The sequence below is a fragment of the Sceloporus occidentalis genome, unplaced genomic scaffold (genome assembly GCF_023333645.1).
Source record: "Sceloporus occidentalis isolate IW3139 unplaced genomic scaffold, rSceOcc1.0.p SCAF_1, whole genome shotgun sequence".
NCBI lineage: Eukaryota > Metazoa > Chordata > Lepidosauria > Squamata > Phrynosomatidae > Sceloporus > Sceloporus occidentalis.
The window spans coordinates 170,801,279-170,822,186 of NW_028316981.1; the positions used below are offsets into that span (position 1 = coordinate 170,801,279).

Genomic DNA, 20,908 nt, shown 5'->3' on the forward strand with positions numbered 1-20,908 from the left:
TTCCCAAGCTCTTTTTTAAATAGTGTTCATGACTGCAAATGCAAATGATACTAGGATATGTGCTTCTTATCTTTTGAAAACACACAATAAAACTGCTGGGAGGTTTCTCACCCACACTAAGGTCCCAGTTGCTCCCAGAAGAGAGTGGGATACAAGACTGCCTGGGTACAGTCAGTGTTCAGAGGATCCCAATCTTGCAGCAGGAACATGGATCAAAATGTCCTGCTGCCATCTGAACAACTGCTGTTAGGTACTGGCTGCCTTCAGGGTCCTCCTGGAGTTTCTAAGAACATTTTAATTCTTATTCTACACCCCTGCCCCTTTGGGGTATAGGTGGGAGTCAAATGAAACAACATTTGACTTAGGGCTCCCTCTTTTTGGTAAGTGCTCAAAGCTCTAGAAGAAGACTAAGATATAGTTGAAGAGGCAAAGTCTTCTGTCTTAAGGAGAAGGGGCTCCTTAAAAAAAAGAGAATAATTGTAACTAAAGTAAGCAATGACTGTGTTCTGCTGGAGTGTCCTTCTGTGGTCTTGAGTTACACAGGGTCCAAAGTGATCCTGTTCACTGACATGCTGCCCCTGGCAACTAAGTGTTGGGAGTCACAAGTTAACCCTGTGGAAGGCTGGCAATGAGGTCATTCTTAGGCCTCAGGGCGTTGTCTACTGGCACACCCTTTCCAATAGGCATTTAAACAGCTGTTTTTTGTTTTTCTGAATTGGAACCAGAGACACCACACTACACTGTTATAATAGCACTGTAATAGTATAGTGCAGAATTGTCCATACTAAGCCTACATCATGTACTTTTGAATGGAAGGATGCAAAGTCAAAACAGTATCATGAAGGGAAGCAGCATGCATCATCCTGTGCCTGTAGATTTGCACAGTTTTTCTTTTTATAAATATATTTAAATGTTTTCAGTTTATAACAATAATCCATAACATATTAGAAAGCAGAATAAGTTATAACTATAAATTTTCACATTATTTCTGGCTTTTCACATTATTTCTGATGGCACACCAGTGCAGATGAAATGTTTGAGAGTAACTAGTTCAGGGAGCTGGTACCAAAGCACAAGTCCATGCTTTCCTAACTTTTTTGTGACCCTTTGCATCCAAGTGAAGGTTTCGTTATGAATACACCACCTCCCACATCATAGGTATCATAGCCTGAAGTTCACTCATTACTTCACGGTCCTTCAGCCTTGAGTTCATATTATAATCCACACTGTGATAGCTGCCAAGACTAAAGGCAAACATTTCCTCCCAATTAATGCTAACAGTCCGCTTTCCATTGTGTAGTGGTCCTCCCAATAAGCATAACTGTGGCTGTAGCCTGCACATTAATGTGATTTGTCCATGAATGCTTGACATACAGTGAAACCACTTACTAATAATAAATAGAACATACTGTATGAGAATTTAGAAGACTCAGATCATCATTTGCCGGTCTTGACAACCAGAAAAGGCCTGTATTTAATATAGTACTGACATACTTTGTTGCCCAATTTTGTGCAGGCATTGAAAGGGATCTTTAATGCCCTTTTCCATTCAGATATAAGGAGGCAGGGACATCAGTCATGACTGCCAGTGGCAGAGCCCCTGATATATTAAATGTGGGGAGAGAATGTCCTCCTTCTCTTGTGTATCTTCATTCCCTCACAACTACTTTTTTGTAACCACTGATCTGTTTGGTCTGCAACATGCCAGGAATGAGTGCCCACCATTAGTCAAGCAGTAAATGTTCACATGAACATTTCTTGTAAGGAGGAGTAGCAGATGCAATTATGATGCTTGTCTCTGCATCACTGATAGCAATGCAACATTCATACTGTTACTATTGTTCAGGAGTTGTTGGGTTTTTTGAAAGAAAGAAAAGGAAAAATGACAAATTAACATTTACTAGAAGCCCAAGTCAAAAATACGTTATTAGTCTGATTTTTCATAAACAGGAAGGCAAAATATACCTCGTGTAATAATTATGTAACCTGTTGGTATAATAACTGATTCACCCCTTGTAGAAACATTAGGTGTTCTACCTTTGTAAAAAAAGGACTAGTCTCCACAGCTCATTTATAGTCTACTGGGTTGTAGTTGATGTATTTCTGCTAGTGGATAGGACACTGCTGGTAGGACAAATTCCCTGTCCCTGTCTATCTCCCAGATCTTGTTCAGAGAACTGAAGACCCTCTAAAGCAGATTCAAGGGGAGCTTCTAAGGAGATGCAGAGGAAGGAAGAGAGAGGAAGGGAAAACCCCATTATGCAAGTGGACGTTTAGTAGTGAAATGATGGCACTAGTCCACAACTTTACTGGTAAACTTTTTTTATATAATGTTAGTAATTTGCCCTTAGGCTTTTATCAATTTCTTTGTCTTTGTATTACGGACATCATTTTATGCCATTGTATTTAATGAGACTTGAGCATCCACAGATCTTTATATTCAGAAGGGGTCCCGAAACCAAACCCCAGGAGATACCAAGGGCCCACAGTATTTTGACATTTCATATTACAGCATTGACTAGGTACATTAAGGCAACCTGCTCCAACCTGGCACCCTTCAGCTGTGTTGGCCAATTGGCATTCTGGATAGGGATGATGAGAATAATATTCTAATGTATCTGGAAGCTACCAGGCTGCAGGGATGCTGCAGTAAGGCATTCAGAGGTAAAGTGTAGCTAATTAACAGATAATTTATTCTATTTGTTATACACTTAAGAATTTTGTGATTTCACATGAAACTTTCACCTCCAGCACCATTATGGAGAATATGGGCCCGTACAGACAGGCCAAAATGAAGCTGCCTCGAGTCACTTTGGAAATAGGTTATTTAAATGACACATGCATCTTAAGAGGCCAGAAGCTGTGGCAAAGCTGTGCTGCAGTCCTTGGGACTGGAGCGTGGCTTTGGCACAGCTTCTGGCCTCTTAGGACGCATGCATCATTTAAACAGCATATCTTCAAAGTGACCCGAAGCAGCTTTATTTTGGCCTGTCTGTACGGGCTCTATATTTCTCCCATAAATATTTATTACTGCGTATTGATTTTTTTACTGAATTCAAACAAAACTGCCAGTCTCTTGTAATGATTCCCCTCACCCCACTCACAGATATCCTATGTCAAAAGCCTCACCATTCATTGGTATGGAGTACAGGGGGATGCTGTGGATAAGGTCCTTTAGGCTTTAGCTAGTTCTTGCTTTGAATGGAGATTTTCAACAGTGTACAAATTTAGGAGGTAAGATGGAGTGGTCTCAGATGCCCTGTTTTTGACCTTCCAAAATCTGCCACCATCCTGCCTTGCAGAGTTTGGCATCTGGTTGTTATTGCTGCTTATTATTATTAACCTTTATTTATAAAGTGCTGTAAATTTACACAGCGCTATACATACAATCTTTTTAATTGGACGGTTCCCTGCCCTCAGGCTTACAATCTAAAAAGACACGACACAAAAGGAGAAGGGAGTGGTGGTGGGGAAGGGGATGAGGGCCAGCAGTTCTTCTTTACCTCCAAGGCCTGGATCAGGGGAGATGGACTGGAGGAAGGGCTTGATTTCTTAATGGATTGTTAATCTTCTTCCAGGGAGGCCTGTTGGAGTTAGCCTGCCTCTCTAGTAGGATAAAATACATAGCAATACAGGAAATGATTCAATAAAACAGGCAACAAAAGAACATCAGATAGCAAGTGACAATTATGCAATGCCTGGGAACGCTTCTCTGAACAGGATGGTCTTCAACTCCATTTTGAAGCTGGTTAAAGAAGTGATGGCTCTTGCTCGCAGGGGAAGAAGGTTCCAGGAGTGAGGGGCAGCGAGTGAAAAGGGGCGAATCCGAGATGGGGCAGAGGAAATCCTGGGCTGGGACAGCAGACCTTGACTACCAGAACGGAGGGCCCTAGTGGGAAGGTGAGGAGAAAGAAGGTCTGGTAAGTAAGGAGGGGCCAGCCCATGGAGGGCTTTAAGCGTCGACAGCAGGAGCTTATACTGAATGCGGAAAGGGAGGGGGAGCCAGTGAAGTGATGCCAACAAAGGGGAGATATGATCAGAGCGGTGGGCGGATGTGATAATGCATGCAGCTGAATGCTGGACAGAAATTAAAGGATGGAGGTGAGAAAGAGGAAGCCCAGCCAGGAGGACGTTACAGTAATCAAGTCGTGAGACCACTAGGGCATGGACCAGGATCTTGGCAGTAGAGGCAGAGAGATATGGTCAGACTTTGGAAATATTGTATAAAAAGAATCTACAAGCCTTGGCTGTGGTCTGGATCTGAGGGATACACGACAGAGAAGAATCAAAGATAAAACCAAGACTGTGGGCTTGCTGGACTGGTTGAATAGAAACGTTGTCCACAGAGACAGAAAAGGAGTGTTGAAGGGTGGACTTAGGAGGAAAGACAAGAAGCTCCATCTTGGACATGTTGAGCTTCAAACGCCGATGGTGCATCCACTGCGAGACAGCTGTGAGACAAGACGAAACTTGCTGTTCAAGCCTAGGAGAAAGGTCAGGGGTGGAAAGATACAACTGGGTGTCATCGGCATACAGATGGTAGGAAAAACCAAAAGAGCTGATGAGTTTACCTAAGGACAGTGTGTAGAGAGAAAACAGAAGGAGACCCAGAACAGAGCCCTGGGAAACTCCAACAGATAAGGGAACAGAGGACGAAGTCTGACCTGCGACCACTGCAAAAGATTTGTCTGACAAATAAGATCTAAACCAGTCGAGAACAGAGTCTGAGAACCCAAGGTCAGAAAGTATATCAACTAGAAGACAGTGATCAACGGTGTCAAAGGCTGCAGACAAATCAAGAAGGATGAGAACAGAGTAAAGGTCATTAGCCTTGGCCTGTAAAAGGTTGTTTGAGATCTTAGTGAGAGCTGTAATTGTAATGATTGCATTCTCTGCTGTGATTTCATAGCTATTTTTTGTCACTGTTGTTTTGAGAACAGCTTATTCCTCTCACTTTAATGTGAGGAACCAAAGGAGAATGGGAGCAGGAATTTAAGGCTCTTGTAATGGCTCTTCAAAAACAGCCAGGCCTTGATGAAGCCATAGCTTTTCCCATCAGAGCCCATTACAGCTCCCATGCTGTTTCCAGAGCAGTTGGCAGAGTGCCTTCCTCTCTTTAGCACTTAGGGAGAGGAAAAGGCTAATTCTCTCTCTTTGTGTGTGTGTTTTAATGGCCGAGCTTTCTCTCTTTAAATTGCTGCACCTAAGAATCTCCCCCCCCCCCCCCCTTTCCCAGTGAGATAGCCAGGAGAGAAAATTGGGGCAAGGAGCTGTGTTTTGACTTCTGGTTGCCCAGATGGTAAGCAGTTCTGCTGCTGGAGGGTGTTCTTCTGTGCTAATTGTTACCGCAGTCAGTGTGGTAAGGTGCCAAGGAGGATGTGTTGGATATGGCACAAAGCCACTTCTTTTTATCAACAGCTTGGTGTCCCTGAGTTAACGAATGTGCCCAGCCACATCACTTGAAAGATGCCATATTCATTTTTAGCAGCGTGCCACTTGTCAGCAGGGCACCTTTGGGAATGTCTCTTTCAGCACTCCATCTCAGAGCAAAACTGGATATTTGAGAGCTAGGCCTGTAGACGCTATGCTTCCTTGAGCCCACCTTGTCTAAACAGGCCACAAGGCCTTTGTATTCGAGTTGCCCTACCCCTGGATTACTGTCATCACTCTCCAGTTCTTATATTAAAAACCTGATGCCGAGAAAACCACTCAGATTCCATCACAACGTTTGAACTGAATTGCATGCACTGCAAAAAGCCTTTGTCTATATTGATTGTTGTTGATGTTGCAAAACCACCATGGAAACCTAGCCCCACCTGGTGTTCTTGCTGCGTATTAGATCTTCTTTCTTTTTACCACTGCCCTGTTTAAGAGAGGTCGTGGCAGGAAACATGGGTATGCTTAACTTTTTAATACAATTGGCTTTCCATATCCATGATTTGGCATCCACAGATTTCACAATCCACTGCTTAAAAATAAAATTTAAAAAATCCAAAAAGCAAACGTTTAATTTTGTCATTTTATCTAAGGGATACCATTTTACCATGCCATTGAATACAATGGAACTTGAGCATCCATGAATTTTGGTATCCATGGAGAGTCCTGGAACCAAACCCCAGCTGATACCAAGGGCTCACTGCACTTGGATGGGAGACTGCCAGATACGGAGTACCAAGGATCTCACAACAGAGCTAGAAACATCTTGACTGGAAATATGGGAAGCTGTTGCCAGTCAGATTTGCCACTTCTCAACTAGTAGACCAGTAAAGCAGTTTCTTACATTCTTATGACTATGCTGGTTATGGTGCAAGGACTTGCAGCCCAACAACCTCTGTAGGGCCATGGGATTCTCACCTCAGCGCTACTGGAACAAAAAGGAACAGACATAGAGATGCTGCCTTCATTAATGCTTGATGCCCACTTTGCCAGGTTGCTGTGAGGCCTGTTGTTGAAGATTTAAAGATGCTTTGCCGGTTTCTGAATTTTGCTCCCTCTCTCATGATGATTGTTTTTCCTACTGGGGAAAAGGTGGGAGCTGCAACATTAATCTCTCCAGCAAGACCAAATGGCTAGTTAATCCTACTCATATAAATTCATGTTATTAACCCTTTTTACTCCCTTATGTTAATTTTAATTTTTAATTACTCTTAATTGATTTTCTTAATATTGAAAAAAAATCCTAGTTGTCTTTCATGTGAGCCTGTGAATAGTGACTCCCATCATCCTGAGCAGGCTTTGATCCACTAAAAGTAGATTATTTTGTGCTCAGGGCTTCCTAATGATGCTCTAGTTTAGGGAGAAGTGATCCCTTTTCAGGGAATGGGGTTGAGGGTTGCTGTTTGCACCTTGTTCTGAGTATTAGATTTAGCACATAAGTGATCCAAGACTGTAGGCTGTCCCCAGCAGGTGAGCCCACTATGTGAGTCCAGCTTTGCAGTGCACCTTTTAGATGTAATAGGCAAGAATTTAATTTCTGCATTGTGGAGGGTTTCCCCCCATAATGCCAAGGAAGTGTGTGATTCTTCAGGCATGCTTCACCTCCTGTCCAGCTGTCTGCCTTTTTAAAAAGTAGTGGATATGTGATCATATGTATACACATATTTCTTTTATCTATTCTGGGAAGAAGTCAAGTAAGTGCCAGTCTGATGACATTCAGTTGAGCAAATGATTCACCAGTGGGAAGTATGATCGTATGTTTCCAGCAAAGAGTATTCTTTCCTGTGCTTTAGTTTACTTTTCAGAAAGAAAAAAAAGCCAAGAGTAAAAGGAGATGTTGTTATATAACTCTGTGGTCTCAAAGTGAAACAGCAGTGTTTTAATCTTGTTTTTCATTGTAGTGGTCTGTTCAGCATTTAGAGGTCAAATCATGTGCTGCTAAGATGCAGACATTTGGAACTGAGCCCGTTTCATTATTTCTGTATTTTGATTAATTTAAATGAGATGCACTCCTGCATTTGATAGTTGACCATTTTCTTTTCCCCTAGTGGTAGGTCATGTGTGCTCTCAGCTAAAGTCTGCCTATGGGGTCATGTTTGGATCCAAGGGTTTAGGTCTGGAAGGGGCCAGAGGCTATCCAGCCCAAACCCTCCTGTTGCCTATCTAAAAATCAAATCCTTCATTTAGCAAGGCTCATGCCCTGCCCTGTGCAATAAGAGGGCCCTACAGTAACACTGAGATAGTGCAGAAATGAACCCAAGAGGAGCCTTCCAAAGATGACAGCAGAAGAGCTTGCTTCAGTTGACTCAAGCAAGTAAGCCAAGCAATGTGCTGAAGTAAGGAAAGAACCTATTTCCTTGCCCCTGACTGCTTCAAACATATCTTTTTTTTTTTTTTTTGGTCCCAGCCATTTGCTTCCAAAATGTTTGTCCAGACAATTTGCTGTCCTTACTTATCAGCACCATTGGTCATTTACACAGGCTGAAAAACAGCAACAGGGTCACAGTGGTTATGACAGGCTTACCCAGACCTGTCAAGTTTGCAGGCAAAACTGCTGTTCTGCTTTGTGACAATTGCTTGGAAGCTGCTGAATGAAGTTGGGTAGAGGAGGGAAGTAGGTATGAGCTCTCTGATATTTGTGTGTCTCTCTCCACAGGAGGAACTTACTAGCACCAGCGTGGAACATATCATAGTCAACCCAAATGCAGCCTATGATAAATTTAAGGACAAGAGGGTGGGCACCAAAGGACTAGGTAAGTGTATCTATCAGTTTCCATAGATTCCCCACTTGAAATATGTCTGGGGGCAGGGAGAAAAGAAAAGGTCTAAATTCTTCTCTGAACTAGAGTGCACAAATAAAAGATGGGAAATGATAGCCTGAATAGTCACCAAAGACAAACTAAGGATCACTGTGAAAGCATATCCTAATACATGAGATTGCTCCCACCATCAAACAGGGTAATGTGATTGCCTTACTCAGAAGATGTTATGAGATGATGGAAACAGCATCCTAGTCAATCCTCATGAAATCTCTGGCTTTCCCCCTGTCAGAGGGCAGGGCACTGAATGTCACACAATCTGGCCTTGGTCTCCCCAGCTACTCTGTATCTCTCAATTGTGCTAAAAAAACCTCTGTGCCATTGCCACTGTTAAATTCAGCAGGAAGCTTGGTCAGTGTATAAATATGGGATAGGGTGGAGGAGGAGGAGATGCCATATTGGCCTTCTTTCTCTTGGATAGCAAAATGTCTTAGGAAAGCCTTGCTAATACATTACCAAGATTCTTATGTTCTTATTTATCATACTGCACTTTTATGAGGTGTGTGTTTGTATTTCTGCTTGCAGATGTGTATGAGGATATACACAGATGGTCATTTAAGTGGTTAAAGGTCAGAAGTTCATTGAAATTCATGGAGCTTCCCATGAACAAAGCTCCTTGAGGGTATTGCAGGAAAACAGAATTGCTTTTCTTTTCTTTTTATTTGAACACCAGTCTTTGCAGGTTTAGGATGCTAGTAGCTTCAGTTTTTGTCACATGGGTAATTGTACAAGCAGACATCACAGAGGTGCTATGGGAAGTTGATAGAAAGCTATTCTACAATAGTGATTTCATGAGCAAAAAACTCTTTTCTGTAAGAGCAAATTGTGTTTTAATACTTAATGGAAACTGTATGAAATAGGAGGTAGTTCAGTCTAAAAAGAGCAACGTTTAATTTCCCTCTTTTATTTCCTAGACTTCTCTGATCGTATTGGCAAATCCAAAAGAACAGGCTATGAATCTGGAGACTATGAAATTGTAAGTATCTAATTTACTTAGACTGAGCAGCATTGTTGTGAGGCAAAACTATCCATGCTTCATGCCTTCTGCTGAGTAGCCTAGATCACAAATGGTTAAACTGTATCAGAGGCTCAATGGTAGATACACCTAATAGGGATCTGTGTCATTCTTAAACTAGATTTGTAGCATGCACCTCTGTCTCCTTCTCCCATGCTATGTTATTTACTATCTCCACCTCAGTAGACTAAAGGTAACCCCTCACAGGTGTGATAATGAAGTACTGTATATATTGTGTAGTGCTAATTGCCCAAATGTAAAATAATCCAGAGTACAGCATACTTCAACCAGATGATAGTCTGAACATTGCAGGCTAACTTTTAAAAGCAGTAACTAGAAACAATCAGAATAACTGGCCATATGAACTGGGATGAAATTCCTATCTGATCATCAATATTAGTCCTTCACACTCCTTTTTAAGTCCTTCAGGAAAATAGATATACTATGTAATTATTTATATGCAAATGTCTTGAGTTTAAATACTTATTGTAGTGACACACTTCATGATTATTAATGTCACTAGCTAAGGGGTGGGGAAACTGTGGCCCTCCAGGTAATGTTGGACTGCAACTCCCATCATCCCTAGATGGAATAGCTGGTGGTAATGGATCAAGGAAGTTGCAATCCAACAACAACTGGAGGGCCACATACTGCCCAACCCTTTACTAGATCTTTTGCATGTGTAGAAAATAAGGTTGATAAAGAAAGGATCAGAGTGGTCAAATCACAAACAAATGCTATGACGTTGTTGTGTGCCTTCAAGCCATTTCTGACTTATGGAGACCCTAAGGTGACTCCATCATGTTTCTTCAGAGGCAGTTTGCAGTTGCCATCCTCTGAGGCTGAGGCTGTATGACTTGCCCAAGGTTGTCCAGTGGGCTTCCATGGCCAAGTTGGGGTTTGAATCCTAGTTTCTCAGTGTCCTAGTTCAAGGCTCAAACCATTATACCATGCTGGTATATGGAGAAAAAAATACTCTCTTGAGAACATCTCCCTAAAGCCAACCTTGCCTTCAAAGTTCAGGTAAAATTGAATTATGTCCACTAGTTCTTTTGAATTTCATTACCCAACAGATTCACCAAAAAAACAATTTCATTGACTGAGTGACAGTTTGGCACATGGAGTCAGTCATAGCCAATCCCTAATTTCTGAACAGAAATGAAAAGTATTTTAAATAGTATGAATAATATTTTACTAAAAATTCTGCCAGCAGACTGATTCCTCCTGCTAGTTACTCTGGGATCTCCAAGTATTTTAATGTTGATTTTGACTGAAGAATTTGTCTTATTCCCCCAAGCTAGGGGAAGGACTGGGTGTGAAAGAAACTCCCCAGCAGAAGTACCAGCGCCTGCTGCATGAAGTTCAGGAGCTGACTGCTGAAGTAGAGAAGATCAAGGTAAAAGTTTCTTCTTGCATGTTTTGAGAGGGAAATGAGAGAGTTCTCTGGTCTTGCATTTCCTTTGCCCCTTTGCATTTCATCTGTGGAGCTTGTTGGTTTGGAACAACTCCTCTCTTGGGGTTCAGGTGTAGTCCTTGTTTCATTGCTAGACAACATCTGATGTAAAATTAAAAGCTTTAGTAAATGGGTCTTTGCCTTAATGCTGTCAGGTTTAGCACTGTAGCATCAGTGCTAGCACAGTTAATAATAGTCCAGTAGTAGAGTGGTCTGTGTCCTTAACAACTGCTTAATGAAGTTCCTAAGTTTATATTTTTCCTGTGGAATACCAGCATAATACCTTGAACATTCACAATCTCATTTGGTTTTGGGAGGTAAGCAGATTCGGGTCTTGGATGAGAGACAACAGGGTAGAAAAGAATCTTGCCTGAAATCCTGAAGAGCATCTTCTAGTCACAGTTGACGTTACTGGGCTAGATAGACTGATGGCCTGATTTAGTGTAAGACAGCTTTCTATGTTTCTTCCACAGAGCACCATGAAGGAGTCTGCAGCTGAGGAAAAACTGACACCAGTTGCCCTTGCAAAACAGGTGGCCGGCCTGAAGCAGCAACTGGTCTCCACCCATCTGGAGAAACTGCTTGGGCCAGATGCAGCCATTAACTTAACAGACCCTGATGGTGCTTTGGCCAAGTAAGTCATGATGGAGTTGGCACTTAGCTTAGCCCTAGAAGCTGCTTTTAAGTGCCAAGATTTAGCCTTGAAAAACATGTGAAATAGTCATGTTGCCTGGGAGATTCTAAGAGCTTTAATTGAAGAAATAACTTTTCTAACCTCATCCCTGCTACAGGGGCAAGGACAGGCCGTTTTTCTGCAGTAAGGCAATGTTGCAACCAGATATGCATCTTTTTCTTGTTTGTGCTTAGCAGGAGTGCTTAGCTTCAGAGTAAATCAGGACTTAGAGGGAACATAGTGTCATCAAAGGTAGCTCATTTCCTTGAGGGACTGGGTTATTATGACAGATCAAAATAAAACAGTAGGCACTATTATATTCTACAAGCCGTAATGTGGGGTTTCAAGAAAAAAGTTACAGTTTTGAATATTCTTGATCACTGTCCTGAATCAATGAAGAGCTGACACATTGTGCTGTGTTGTGTCCTGTGGTACTTGAAAAACAAATACAAGATTTTTATACATTCAAATTGCCCCGTTGACATATTTATCTGAAAGATTTTCTGTACACATGACAGGTCAATAGCACATACTTTTCATTACATTATTTAGATTTTAACAGTACTTGTAACAAAATGAAAGCAGTGAGAAGTGCCTGAAAAGCTGTGTATACAAATATATTTTTTCCAGTGATAATAGCTTGGGGAAAGCAACTTAAAACTTTAGATAAAATCTGACATCATGGTGTCAAATTCATGCTGGCACAGTGGTACCTGGGCCTTCCTTCTTCCAGCCCTTTAAATTGCCAGGAAATCTGATTTGGGGTACTTTCTGTTCCTTTGGAGCAGACTTTGCAGTTACAGGTCTGAAGGTGAATCACACCCCCTCCCCTAATTCTATTCCATTAGTGAGGCTGGTCTTTGGGTCTAGATTTCTGTAACACGTTCTACATAGGGCTACCCTTGCCAAGTTCGGAAGCTTCAACTGGTTCAAAATATGGCAGCCAGATTGGTCAGTGGTACTTCCAGATTTGACCATATAACTCCTGTTTTAAAATCACTCCACTGGCTGCCAATCAGCTTCCGGGCGCAGTATAAGGTGTTGGTCATTACAAAAGCCCTTATATGGCTTGGGCCCGAGTTACTTGCAGGAACGCCTCTCCTGACACAATCCGCTCTGCACTCTCAGAATATCTGGGGAAAATCTACTGGAAATACAATCTACCAGATTGCACATGACTTCCCAAATAACTTTTACTGCCGCTGCCCCTAAACTGTGGAACAGCCTGCCAGAAGAAATCCGTCTTATCACTACCTTAGACGTCAAGACGGAGCTCTTCCGGCAGTCCTAGCCTCCTGAGCTTGATTAGGACATTCCCCTCGAAGAAGACTCTTTGTGTATAACCACTGATCTACTTATTGGAACTGGATGTATTTATTGGAACTGTTGGATTTTATGATTGCACTGTATGTTTTTATCAGGTTGTAACCCCACCTCAATCCGTAGGGAGAGGTGGGGCAGTATAAATAATTTTTTTATTATTTATTACTACTACTTCTTCTTCTTATTATTATTATTATTAGATTTGTCTAGTATTTTATCCTTTCCAGATTTTCACTTACTTATTTCTTTAAAAGAGTTTAACCCACCTTGGTTAAAGTCATCAAAAGATGACTTTAAAAAAAGAAAAAAGAAAAGAAAGAAAATACAATTACAGTTTAAACACACAAACAGTTTTAAAAAATTATGTAAGTAAAGGCTGACTAGAATTCTTCTAGTGCATTTCTAAAGGCGAGAAACTTTTCACCAACCTTCATTGGTCATAAGCATAAATGGACAAAGCTGATTATATTACCTTTTCTTGTGAAAAGAGGAGAAGGAACTTATTAATAAGGTAGTCCATTCATACTATAAACCAGTGAACATATCCACCCTTGTGGTCTCCTTATTCCAGTCTGTGAGTGAAATCCAAGAACAGCAGATAGTAGCTATTGGAACCAGTGTAATCTAAGAAGGTCTTCACTCATGTGCCTTGTATAAATGAATAAATAAATAAATAAAATACAGTGGACCCTTGTTATACGCTGGGGTTTGGTTCCAAGATCTCCCGTGTATAACAAAATCCGTGTATGCTCAAGTCCCATTACATATAATGACATAGCAAAATGGTGTCCCTTATAAAAAATGGAAAATCAAGGTAAATTTATACTTTTTTGGAACATTTTCAAACCGTGTATGCTTAAATCCGTGTATAAAAAATCTGTGTATAAGAAGGGCCGACTGTAATTGCAAGATTTTTGGCTTCTTCAACATGCCAGGCGTTTGCTCATTCAACTGGAAGCAGCCAGGAGCACTAAAACCACTCCTGCAGGTGGGAAAAGCCCTGCGAAAGCCCCAGCTGGCCCAGGAAACACGGTGACATACGAGCTGCATTCTCGGCCTGAACAAGACAAATTCTCTCAGGCTGCCAAGGTAAGAATGTCACTGCTTGTTCTATGAAGCTTGTGAAGAAATGCCCTGGAGTGATAAAATGTGTGAGAGGGTATAGTTTAGAAGGGATCTCATTTTTATATTTAGTGCAAAGGTACTTTTCTCTTCTCACAATAAGCTCTGCTGGAGAAGGGGGGGGGGTAGTGCAAGAGCAAGAGAGATCCAAGCATCTCTCCATCTGCAGATTTATGCAGTGTTTTAGATTGGTTGGGGAAGAGGTTGTCCCTCTTGTGGCAACATCCCAATCTCTGGAACAGTTTTACAATATAAACTACATTTGTATATGTTTGTGGGTGTGGGTGTGTTAAGTAATGAGGTAAACGATGAATATAAACATATGTGTGCTAACTTTAAAAAAGAAAGAAAGAATGAAGATAAGCAGTCCCCCCCCCCCCCCAAAATCATCAGGTATTAAGCAAAACTGACAACTAAGCAGCATTTGACCTGCTCTCTCTCTCTCTCTCTCTCTCTCTGTGTGTGTGTGTGTGTGTGTGTGTGTGTGTGTGTGTGAATATGGGAAGTGGCAAAGTCAGGCTGATCTCCCAAGGGGAAAATTCTTTCTGACTGTTGCTAAACATTACACTTTCCTGAGAGAGCTAGGGTGATGCTGTGGACCTGCAATTCCTGGTCTTCACTCATGTACCAGGGTGGGCAGTTTCCTTGCCCTGGAACTTGGTATTTTCTTTTAAAAACAAAACTCAGACTGCCCAATCTTGTGGAACCACAAGAAGAATTGTTAGTTTCTGAAAGGCATTGACTTTGCCTGTCAGAAATATTCTGTTTACTTGTCCTACTCAAGGTATAGTCTAGATAAAGAATGCCAATAGCATTCTCGGGACAGTAATAATTTTTGTGAGCATCCACCTCTATCACTAACATCTAATGGCCCTTTCTCATTCTATTGAAAGACAAAGAGCCTTATTGCATTACAAAAGTAAGCTAAGACACAGCAATTGAGAAGCGGCTTTCTGTTTACCTCTCCTCATGACCTAAAAGCACTTCTATTCTTTTTCTAAGGGATATTGTCGTAAAAGTGTGCCTTTTATCACACTGGAAAAGTCTGTTTGGCAAAATACATGTTTTATGACCATCTACCTCTGGAGGGAGAACGAAAATACTATGATGTCATGCAGGGAGGGAAGCAGAAAGTTACTCACTGCATCTCATCTTAGAAAGAGACCTTGCCCCCCTATTTTGGGTTCCCATTTTGTCATCAATCACTTGACAATGTGAAGTCGAAGGCTTTCATGCCCAGCATCCATGGTTTTTTATGTGTTTTTCGTGTTATGTGGCCATGTTCTAGAAGAGTTTGTTCCTGATGTTTCGCCAGCATTTGTGGCTGGCTTCTTCAGAGAAATTCTCTGAAGAGGTCAGTCACAGATGCTGACGAAATATCAGGAACAAACGCTTCTAGAACATGGGCCACATAACCCAAAAACCCACACAAACTATAATCACTTGACATCTCAGTAACACATTACCTGCCAGTCTCTCTGACTTTGTTTAAAATACTTTAGAGCTGATGGACTTACTGACTTGATTTCTGCAGTAAGAAAAGCTTGGGAAGTTGGGGTGGGGTGGTGTCTTGTGTATAATATTTGAACTCACCTAGGCATGATGGATTTCCCAAATATGGGTTGCATTTCTGCTGGGATTGCTGAAAGGGAAGAGTTGATTGTAGTTTCCCTGTCTTATTTGGTACTGGGGGTGAAACAGTAGCCAACTCTTCCTGCCACTGTAGTTATACAGTTTAAAAGAACTTCATCTCTTCTTAAATATATTATAGGTTTAGCATCCCTAATCCAAAAATCTGAAATGCTTAAAAATCCTAAACTTCTTGAGTGCAGTGGTTCTATATGCGCTACCATTTTTTCATAGACAAAAGAATTTAAAATATTGTGAATAATTATCTTCTTAGACATGGGTCCCATCTCCAATATATATATATATATATATATATATATATATATATATATATATATAAAATCTTCTTCGTGGTCTCTGCGAATCACACAAATGGGTTTATTCTGCGCCTGCGCAGCAATCCTCGGAAACTTCTAGAATCTCTAGGCAGAAAGCAATGTATCTTTCTGCAACTTTTTGGTGGTAGCTCCGCCCACCGATATATAAGGCCCCTCGTGGCCCGCTCCTCTTCAGTTCCTTCATTCCGCCGTGTTAAGTAGCTTGAGGAGCTTCACTAGCGTTCTGCTTGCTCTTGTGTATTGGAATCTCGGCTTGACCTTCGGACTTTCACTTGACCATTCTTCGGACTTTCCCTAATCTGCTTGACTTCCTCTCTGATCTTACGGCTTGACCTCGGACCGGTAACGGATTTGTTTACCATGGCCTCGTTCAAGCAGTGCACTAAGTGCGGGGTGAAAATCCCCAGGGCCGATGGCCACGAGAGATGTGTCCTTTGCCTGGGGGAGTCTCACATTCCGGGCAACTGCCCCCATTGTAAGGCAATGTCTGCCCAGGCCCTCAAAAATAGGGACCGGACACTCAAGGCTGCGCTCTATGAAAAGGTCCTGAGCCAGCCTAGCGGTTCTGGAGCTTCTGGGGATGCGGACGCCCCCAAAGCCCCCAAGAGGAAAGGGGACAAACACGCTGACTGTGACAAGAAGCGGGCTCGCTTGTCATCGCCGCCCGCTAAGAGTCGTCGCAAGGGACCTCCAAGCATGGTCTCAGTGCCTCCGCCTGAGTCGAGGCCGGTACCATCTATATCTCTGGTCACCGAGCCGGCGAAGACCCCGACTCCTGTACCGGTTGCCTCCCGGATGGTGCCTCTCGAGCCCAGAGTCCTGCTCGCCAGCCACCTGTCTGCACCGTCGGACGCCCTACAGATTGTGGACGTGGACTCCGAGTCCAAAGGGGAGCTCCACGACTCGGATGCCCCCTTGTCTCCTCAGAGGATCAGAACTCATTCTCCTTCCCCTGAGGCAAGGCCACGACTCGCACCACGGCATAGAGAGCGTCCTTGTTCCCCCCCGAGGAAGGATCGAGCCGCACTGGGAGCCGAGGCAGATGCTGCCCTGAAGTCAGGCTGCCCAGGCTCCATGGAGCACGACCAGGACCTGTTCGATGCCTTTCTGGACCTGGTGTTTGACCACTGTACGGGTCAGTACCTGATCCCCGTGGACCCGTCCCGCCTGTGGCGCAACATCCGGGCCTACTCACAGGACCATCGCCAGACTGGCACTTCCCACGGGCTGGATGATCTGGGCGCCACTGACCCTTCGCCCAGAAGGCACAGTAGATCACCCTCAAGGTCCAGGTCAAGGTCCCCACGTTCCGCATTGCCCCTCTCTGATGACGACGAGGCTCCGTTCGTCCCGGAGGGACCGTCAGTCCCGTCGCCCACAGACGACGTCAGGTCTTTCGCTGACGGGGTTATCCGGATGGCAGATGCCCTGAAGTTGGAAGTGGCCCATCCAGAGGACGATGCCCTCGATCCTGTAGAGAGGAGGATCCACAGTTCCGCCCCAGCTCCACCAGCCTTAGCATATCTGCCGTCACTGGAGAAGATTGCTAAGCGCTCATGGGACGCACCGGCCACCATCCCGTCGACGTCCCGTAGGATCGAGAACCTCTATTGGGTCACTCCTTCTGCTCCATCTTGGCTTTCCAACCACCCTAAGCTGAACTTGGCTATCGTGGAAGGAGCCCAGTCCACCTTTGCTCCGAAGTCCTCATCCTCCCCAATTGACAAGGACAGTAAGAAGCTGGACGGATTGGCCAAGAAGTTCTATGCCTCAGCGGCCCTGGACTTGAAAGTGGCCAACTACGCGGCCTGCATGGGAGCCTACGTGCAGTACCTCATAGAAAAGATGGACCCTACCATCGCTGACCTGCCGGATGACAGGAGGCGCATGATGTCTGCACTCAGGAATGAGATTCACCTGATAGGCGGACAGCAGATCATCTCTGCCAGGCACTCGACGGACTGTGCGTCGAAGGTCCTCTCTGGTTCTATAGCTCTCCGCCGCTACGCATGGCTCCGATCTTCGGATCTCACCCCGCAAGCGAAGGCAGCTATAGAGGACATGCCCTTCGACAACTCGGGCTTGTTCCACCAGGACACAGATGAGAAGCTCAGCTTCCGTTATAGGATGAAGACCGCGGCCAGAAAGCACGGTATGTCATCCACTGCGTCCAAGTCCTCAAGCCAGAGGTACCCTAGTCAGCGCCCTTGGCAACCAGGTGGCCAGTACCGCTTCCAGCCCCAAGATCGTCCTTACCATCAGGACACTCAGCCTCAAGGCCGATCCTCCCGGTCGCCTGCCCCACCAGCTGACAAGCGCCAGTCTTCCCAACCTAGATACCAGCAGGGTTATAGGAAGAAAGACGGCAGAGGGAAGAAAAGGTTCTGATGTGCACCCGCGCACCTTGTCACCTCCAACAGGTTGAGCCCTTTCTTCACCTGGGCCGCCATCACTACGGACTCTTGGGAACTTAACATCGTCCGCAGGGGCTATGCCCTTGAGTTCTCTGAGCTCCCACCAACTGGAGCTTTTATTTCAACTGTCCCCTCGGACACCCTTCTTGACGAAGTGCGCATTCTTCTAGACAAAGGCGCTATTGAACCCGTCTCCCCCTGTGAGTTCAAGCGCTGCTTCTTTTCCAGGTACTTCACTGTACCGAAGAAAGACTCTGGCCTTAGACCCATAATGGATCTTCGGGCCCTCAATGACTTTATTGTTTATAAGAAGTTCAGGATGGTAACCCTTGCTTCTATCTTACCACTCCTGCAGGAAGGCTACTGGTTCGTGACACTGAACTTGAAGGATGCCTATTTCCACATCGCAATCCTGGAGGACCACCGCAGGTTCCTCGCCTTCGCCGTTGGCCACCAGGCCTATCAGTACAAGGTCCTTCCTTTTGGCCTTTCAACAGCCCCAAGGGTTTTCACCAAGTGCATGGCACCCGTGGTGGCATACCTGCGTCAAAGGGGAATCACAGTGTTCCCATACCTGGACGACTGGCTCTTCGCAGCATCCTCAAAGGACACTCTACTCAAGCAGCTGGAATTTGCCCTGTCCCTGCTGCAAGCACTGGGACTACAGGTCAACTTCGACAAGTCCAACTTGACTCCTACCAAGCGGATAGACTTTATAGGAACAACGCTGGACTCTGTACAGATGAGGGCATACCTTCCAGAGACAAGGTTCCAAACCCTCTGTGCATCCCTACAGCCCTGCCTTCGCCAAAGGCGCCTTCCGGCCCGTGCAGTACAAGTCGCCATGGGACACCTGGCCTCCACCACCTTCGTCACACCGTGGGCCAGACTGCGCCTCAGGCCCATTCAGTCTTGGTTCCTCTCTGTGTTCGACCCCGTCCGAGACACGTCTACCAAGCTGCTCACCATCCCGAGGACTGTACAGAAGTCTTTACGATGGTGGCTCCAATCCGACAACGTCTGTGTGGGGATGCCATTTCTAACCCCTCAGCCAGATATCTCTCTAACTACGGATGCCTCCCTGCAAGGATGGGGCGCCCACACACTGGACCTTACAATAAAGGACAAATGGTCACCGGCAGAAGCTACTCTCCACATCAACGTTTTGGAGATGCTTGCCGTGGAGAAAGCGCTCAGGGCCTTTCAGTCGGTCCTCGCAGACAAGGTGGTGCTTCTCCTCACCGACAACACCACCGTTATGTACTACCTCAACAAACAAGGGGGTACAAAGTAGAGGACTCTGTTGTCAGTCACCATCCGCATCTGGGAATGGTGCATAGGACACAAGATTCTGCTACAGTGCATCCATCTGCCCGGCGACCAGAACGACCTTGCAGACCAACTCAGCAGGTCATCCTCCACTTGCCACGAGTGGAGGCTGCATCCAGAGGTGGTGAACCAACTCTTCAATCGCTGGGGAACCCCCCTCCTCGACCTGTTTGCCTCCCGGCTGAACGCCCATGCCGCAAGATTCTGTTCACGGTACAGAGATCCAAGATCGGAAGGGGACGCCTTCCAGCTCAAATGGACTCAAGGCCTCCTGTATGCCTTTCCTCCGTTTCCTCTGATCACACGGGTCCTCTCGAAGATGTTGACCGACCACACGGACGCAATCCTGATAACTCCGTGGTGGCCCAGGCAGCCTTGGTTTGCTCTGCTCCTACAACGAGCGCAGGACCATCTCCGCTTGGAGCACCGGCCCGACCTGCTCTCTCTCCACTGCGGACGAGTTCACCATCCCAAGATGCAATCTCTCCCATTGGTAGCATGGAGGATTCGATCCTGAGGACACTGCCATCCAGTGTACAGGATATTATCAAGGCAGCACAGAGACCGTCCACACAGAGGTCCTATGCCTACAAATGGGATAGGTTCCTAACCTTTCTACAAGCAAAGGACATTCCACCATCCCGTGTCTCCATCCCTCTAGTCCTGGACTTTCTTATGACTTTAGCAGATGCAGGCCTCTCCTTGAGTTCTATCAAGTGCTACCTGTCTGCCATTTCGTCTCATTACCTATTTCAGGACAAGCCTTCTCTGTTTGGGGATCCTCTCATAAAGAGGTTCCTTAAGGGATTTAACAATTTGCATCCACCGATTCTAGACCCTACACCACAGTGGAGTCTAGACACCGTCCTGGCACATTTGGTGTCTAAGCCCTTTGAGCCCTTAGCTACCACGGACCTGAGACTCCTGACTTGGAAGACGGCCTTCCTGGTAGCTATCACGTCAGCCCGCCGAGCTGGTGAATTGTGTGCCCTGAGGATGGACCAGTCCTTCCTCCGTTTCCATAAGGACAAGGTGGTGCTCCGTGCAGACATCACTTTTTTGCCTAAGGTGGTGTCTGCCTTTCACATCAACCAGGACATTGTTTTGCCGACTCTGGCTCCTAATCTGACCACAGACTCTGAGCGTCAGCTCCATGCCCTGGATGTCCGCAGGGCGCTGGCGTTCTATCTGGACAGGACATCTGCTTCCAGGCGTTCGGAGAGACTTTTTGTGTGCTACTCCGAAGCCAAGAAGGGGCTGCCGGTGTCACCGCAGAGGTTCTCCAAGTGAGTGGTCAACACCATCCACCTCTGCTACGAACTGGCAGGAAAGCCTCTACCAAGTCGGGTTAGAGCCC

General features: G+C 44.8%; 1 protein-coding gene across 1 annotated transcript in view; it reads left to right on the forward strand.

Annotated features, from left to right (window-relative positions):
• LOC149322726 (dynactin subunit 2) overlaps positions 1 to 20,908 on the forward strand; it is a 72,659-nt gene that overhangs the window by 43,153 nt on the left and 8,598 nt on the right. Inside the window, exons 3-7 of the mRNA XM_089482204.1 lie at positions 8,093 to 8,189; positions 9,170 to 9,231; positions 10,568 to 10,666; positions 11,197 to 11,357; positions 13,655 to 13,808. Coding sequence (XP_089338330.1) covers positions 8,093 to 8,189; positions 9,170 to 9,231; positions 10,568 to 10,666; positions 11,197 to 11,357; positions 13,655 to 13,808 — 573 coding nt within the window. The remainder of the gene's footprint in view (positions 1 to 8,092; positions 8,190 to 9,169; positions 9,232 to 10,567; positions 10,667 to 11,196; positions 11,358 to 13,654; positions 13,809 to 20,908) is intronic.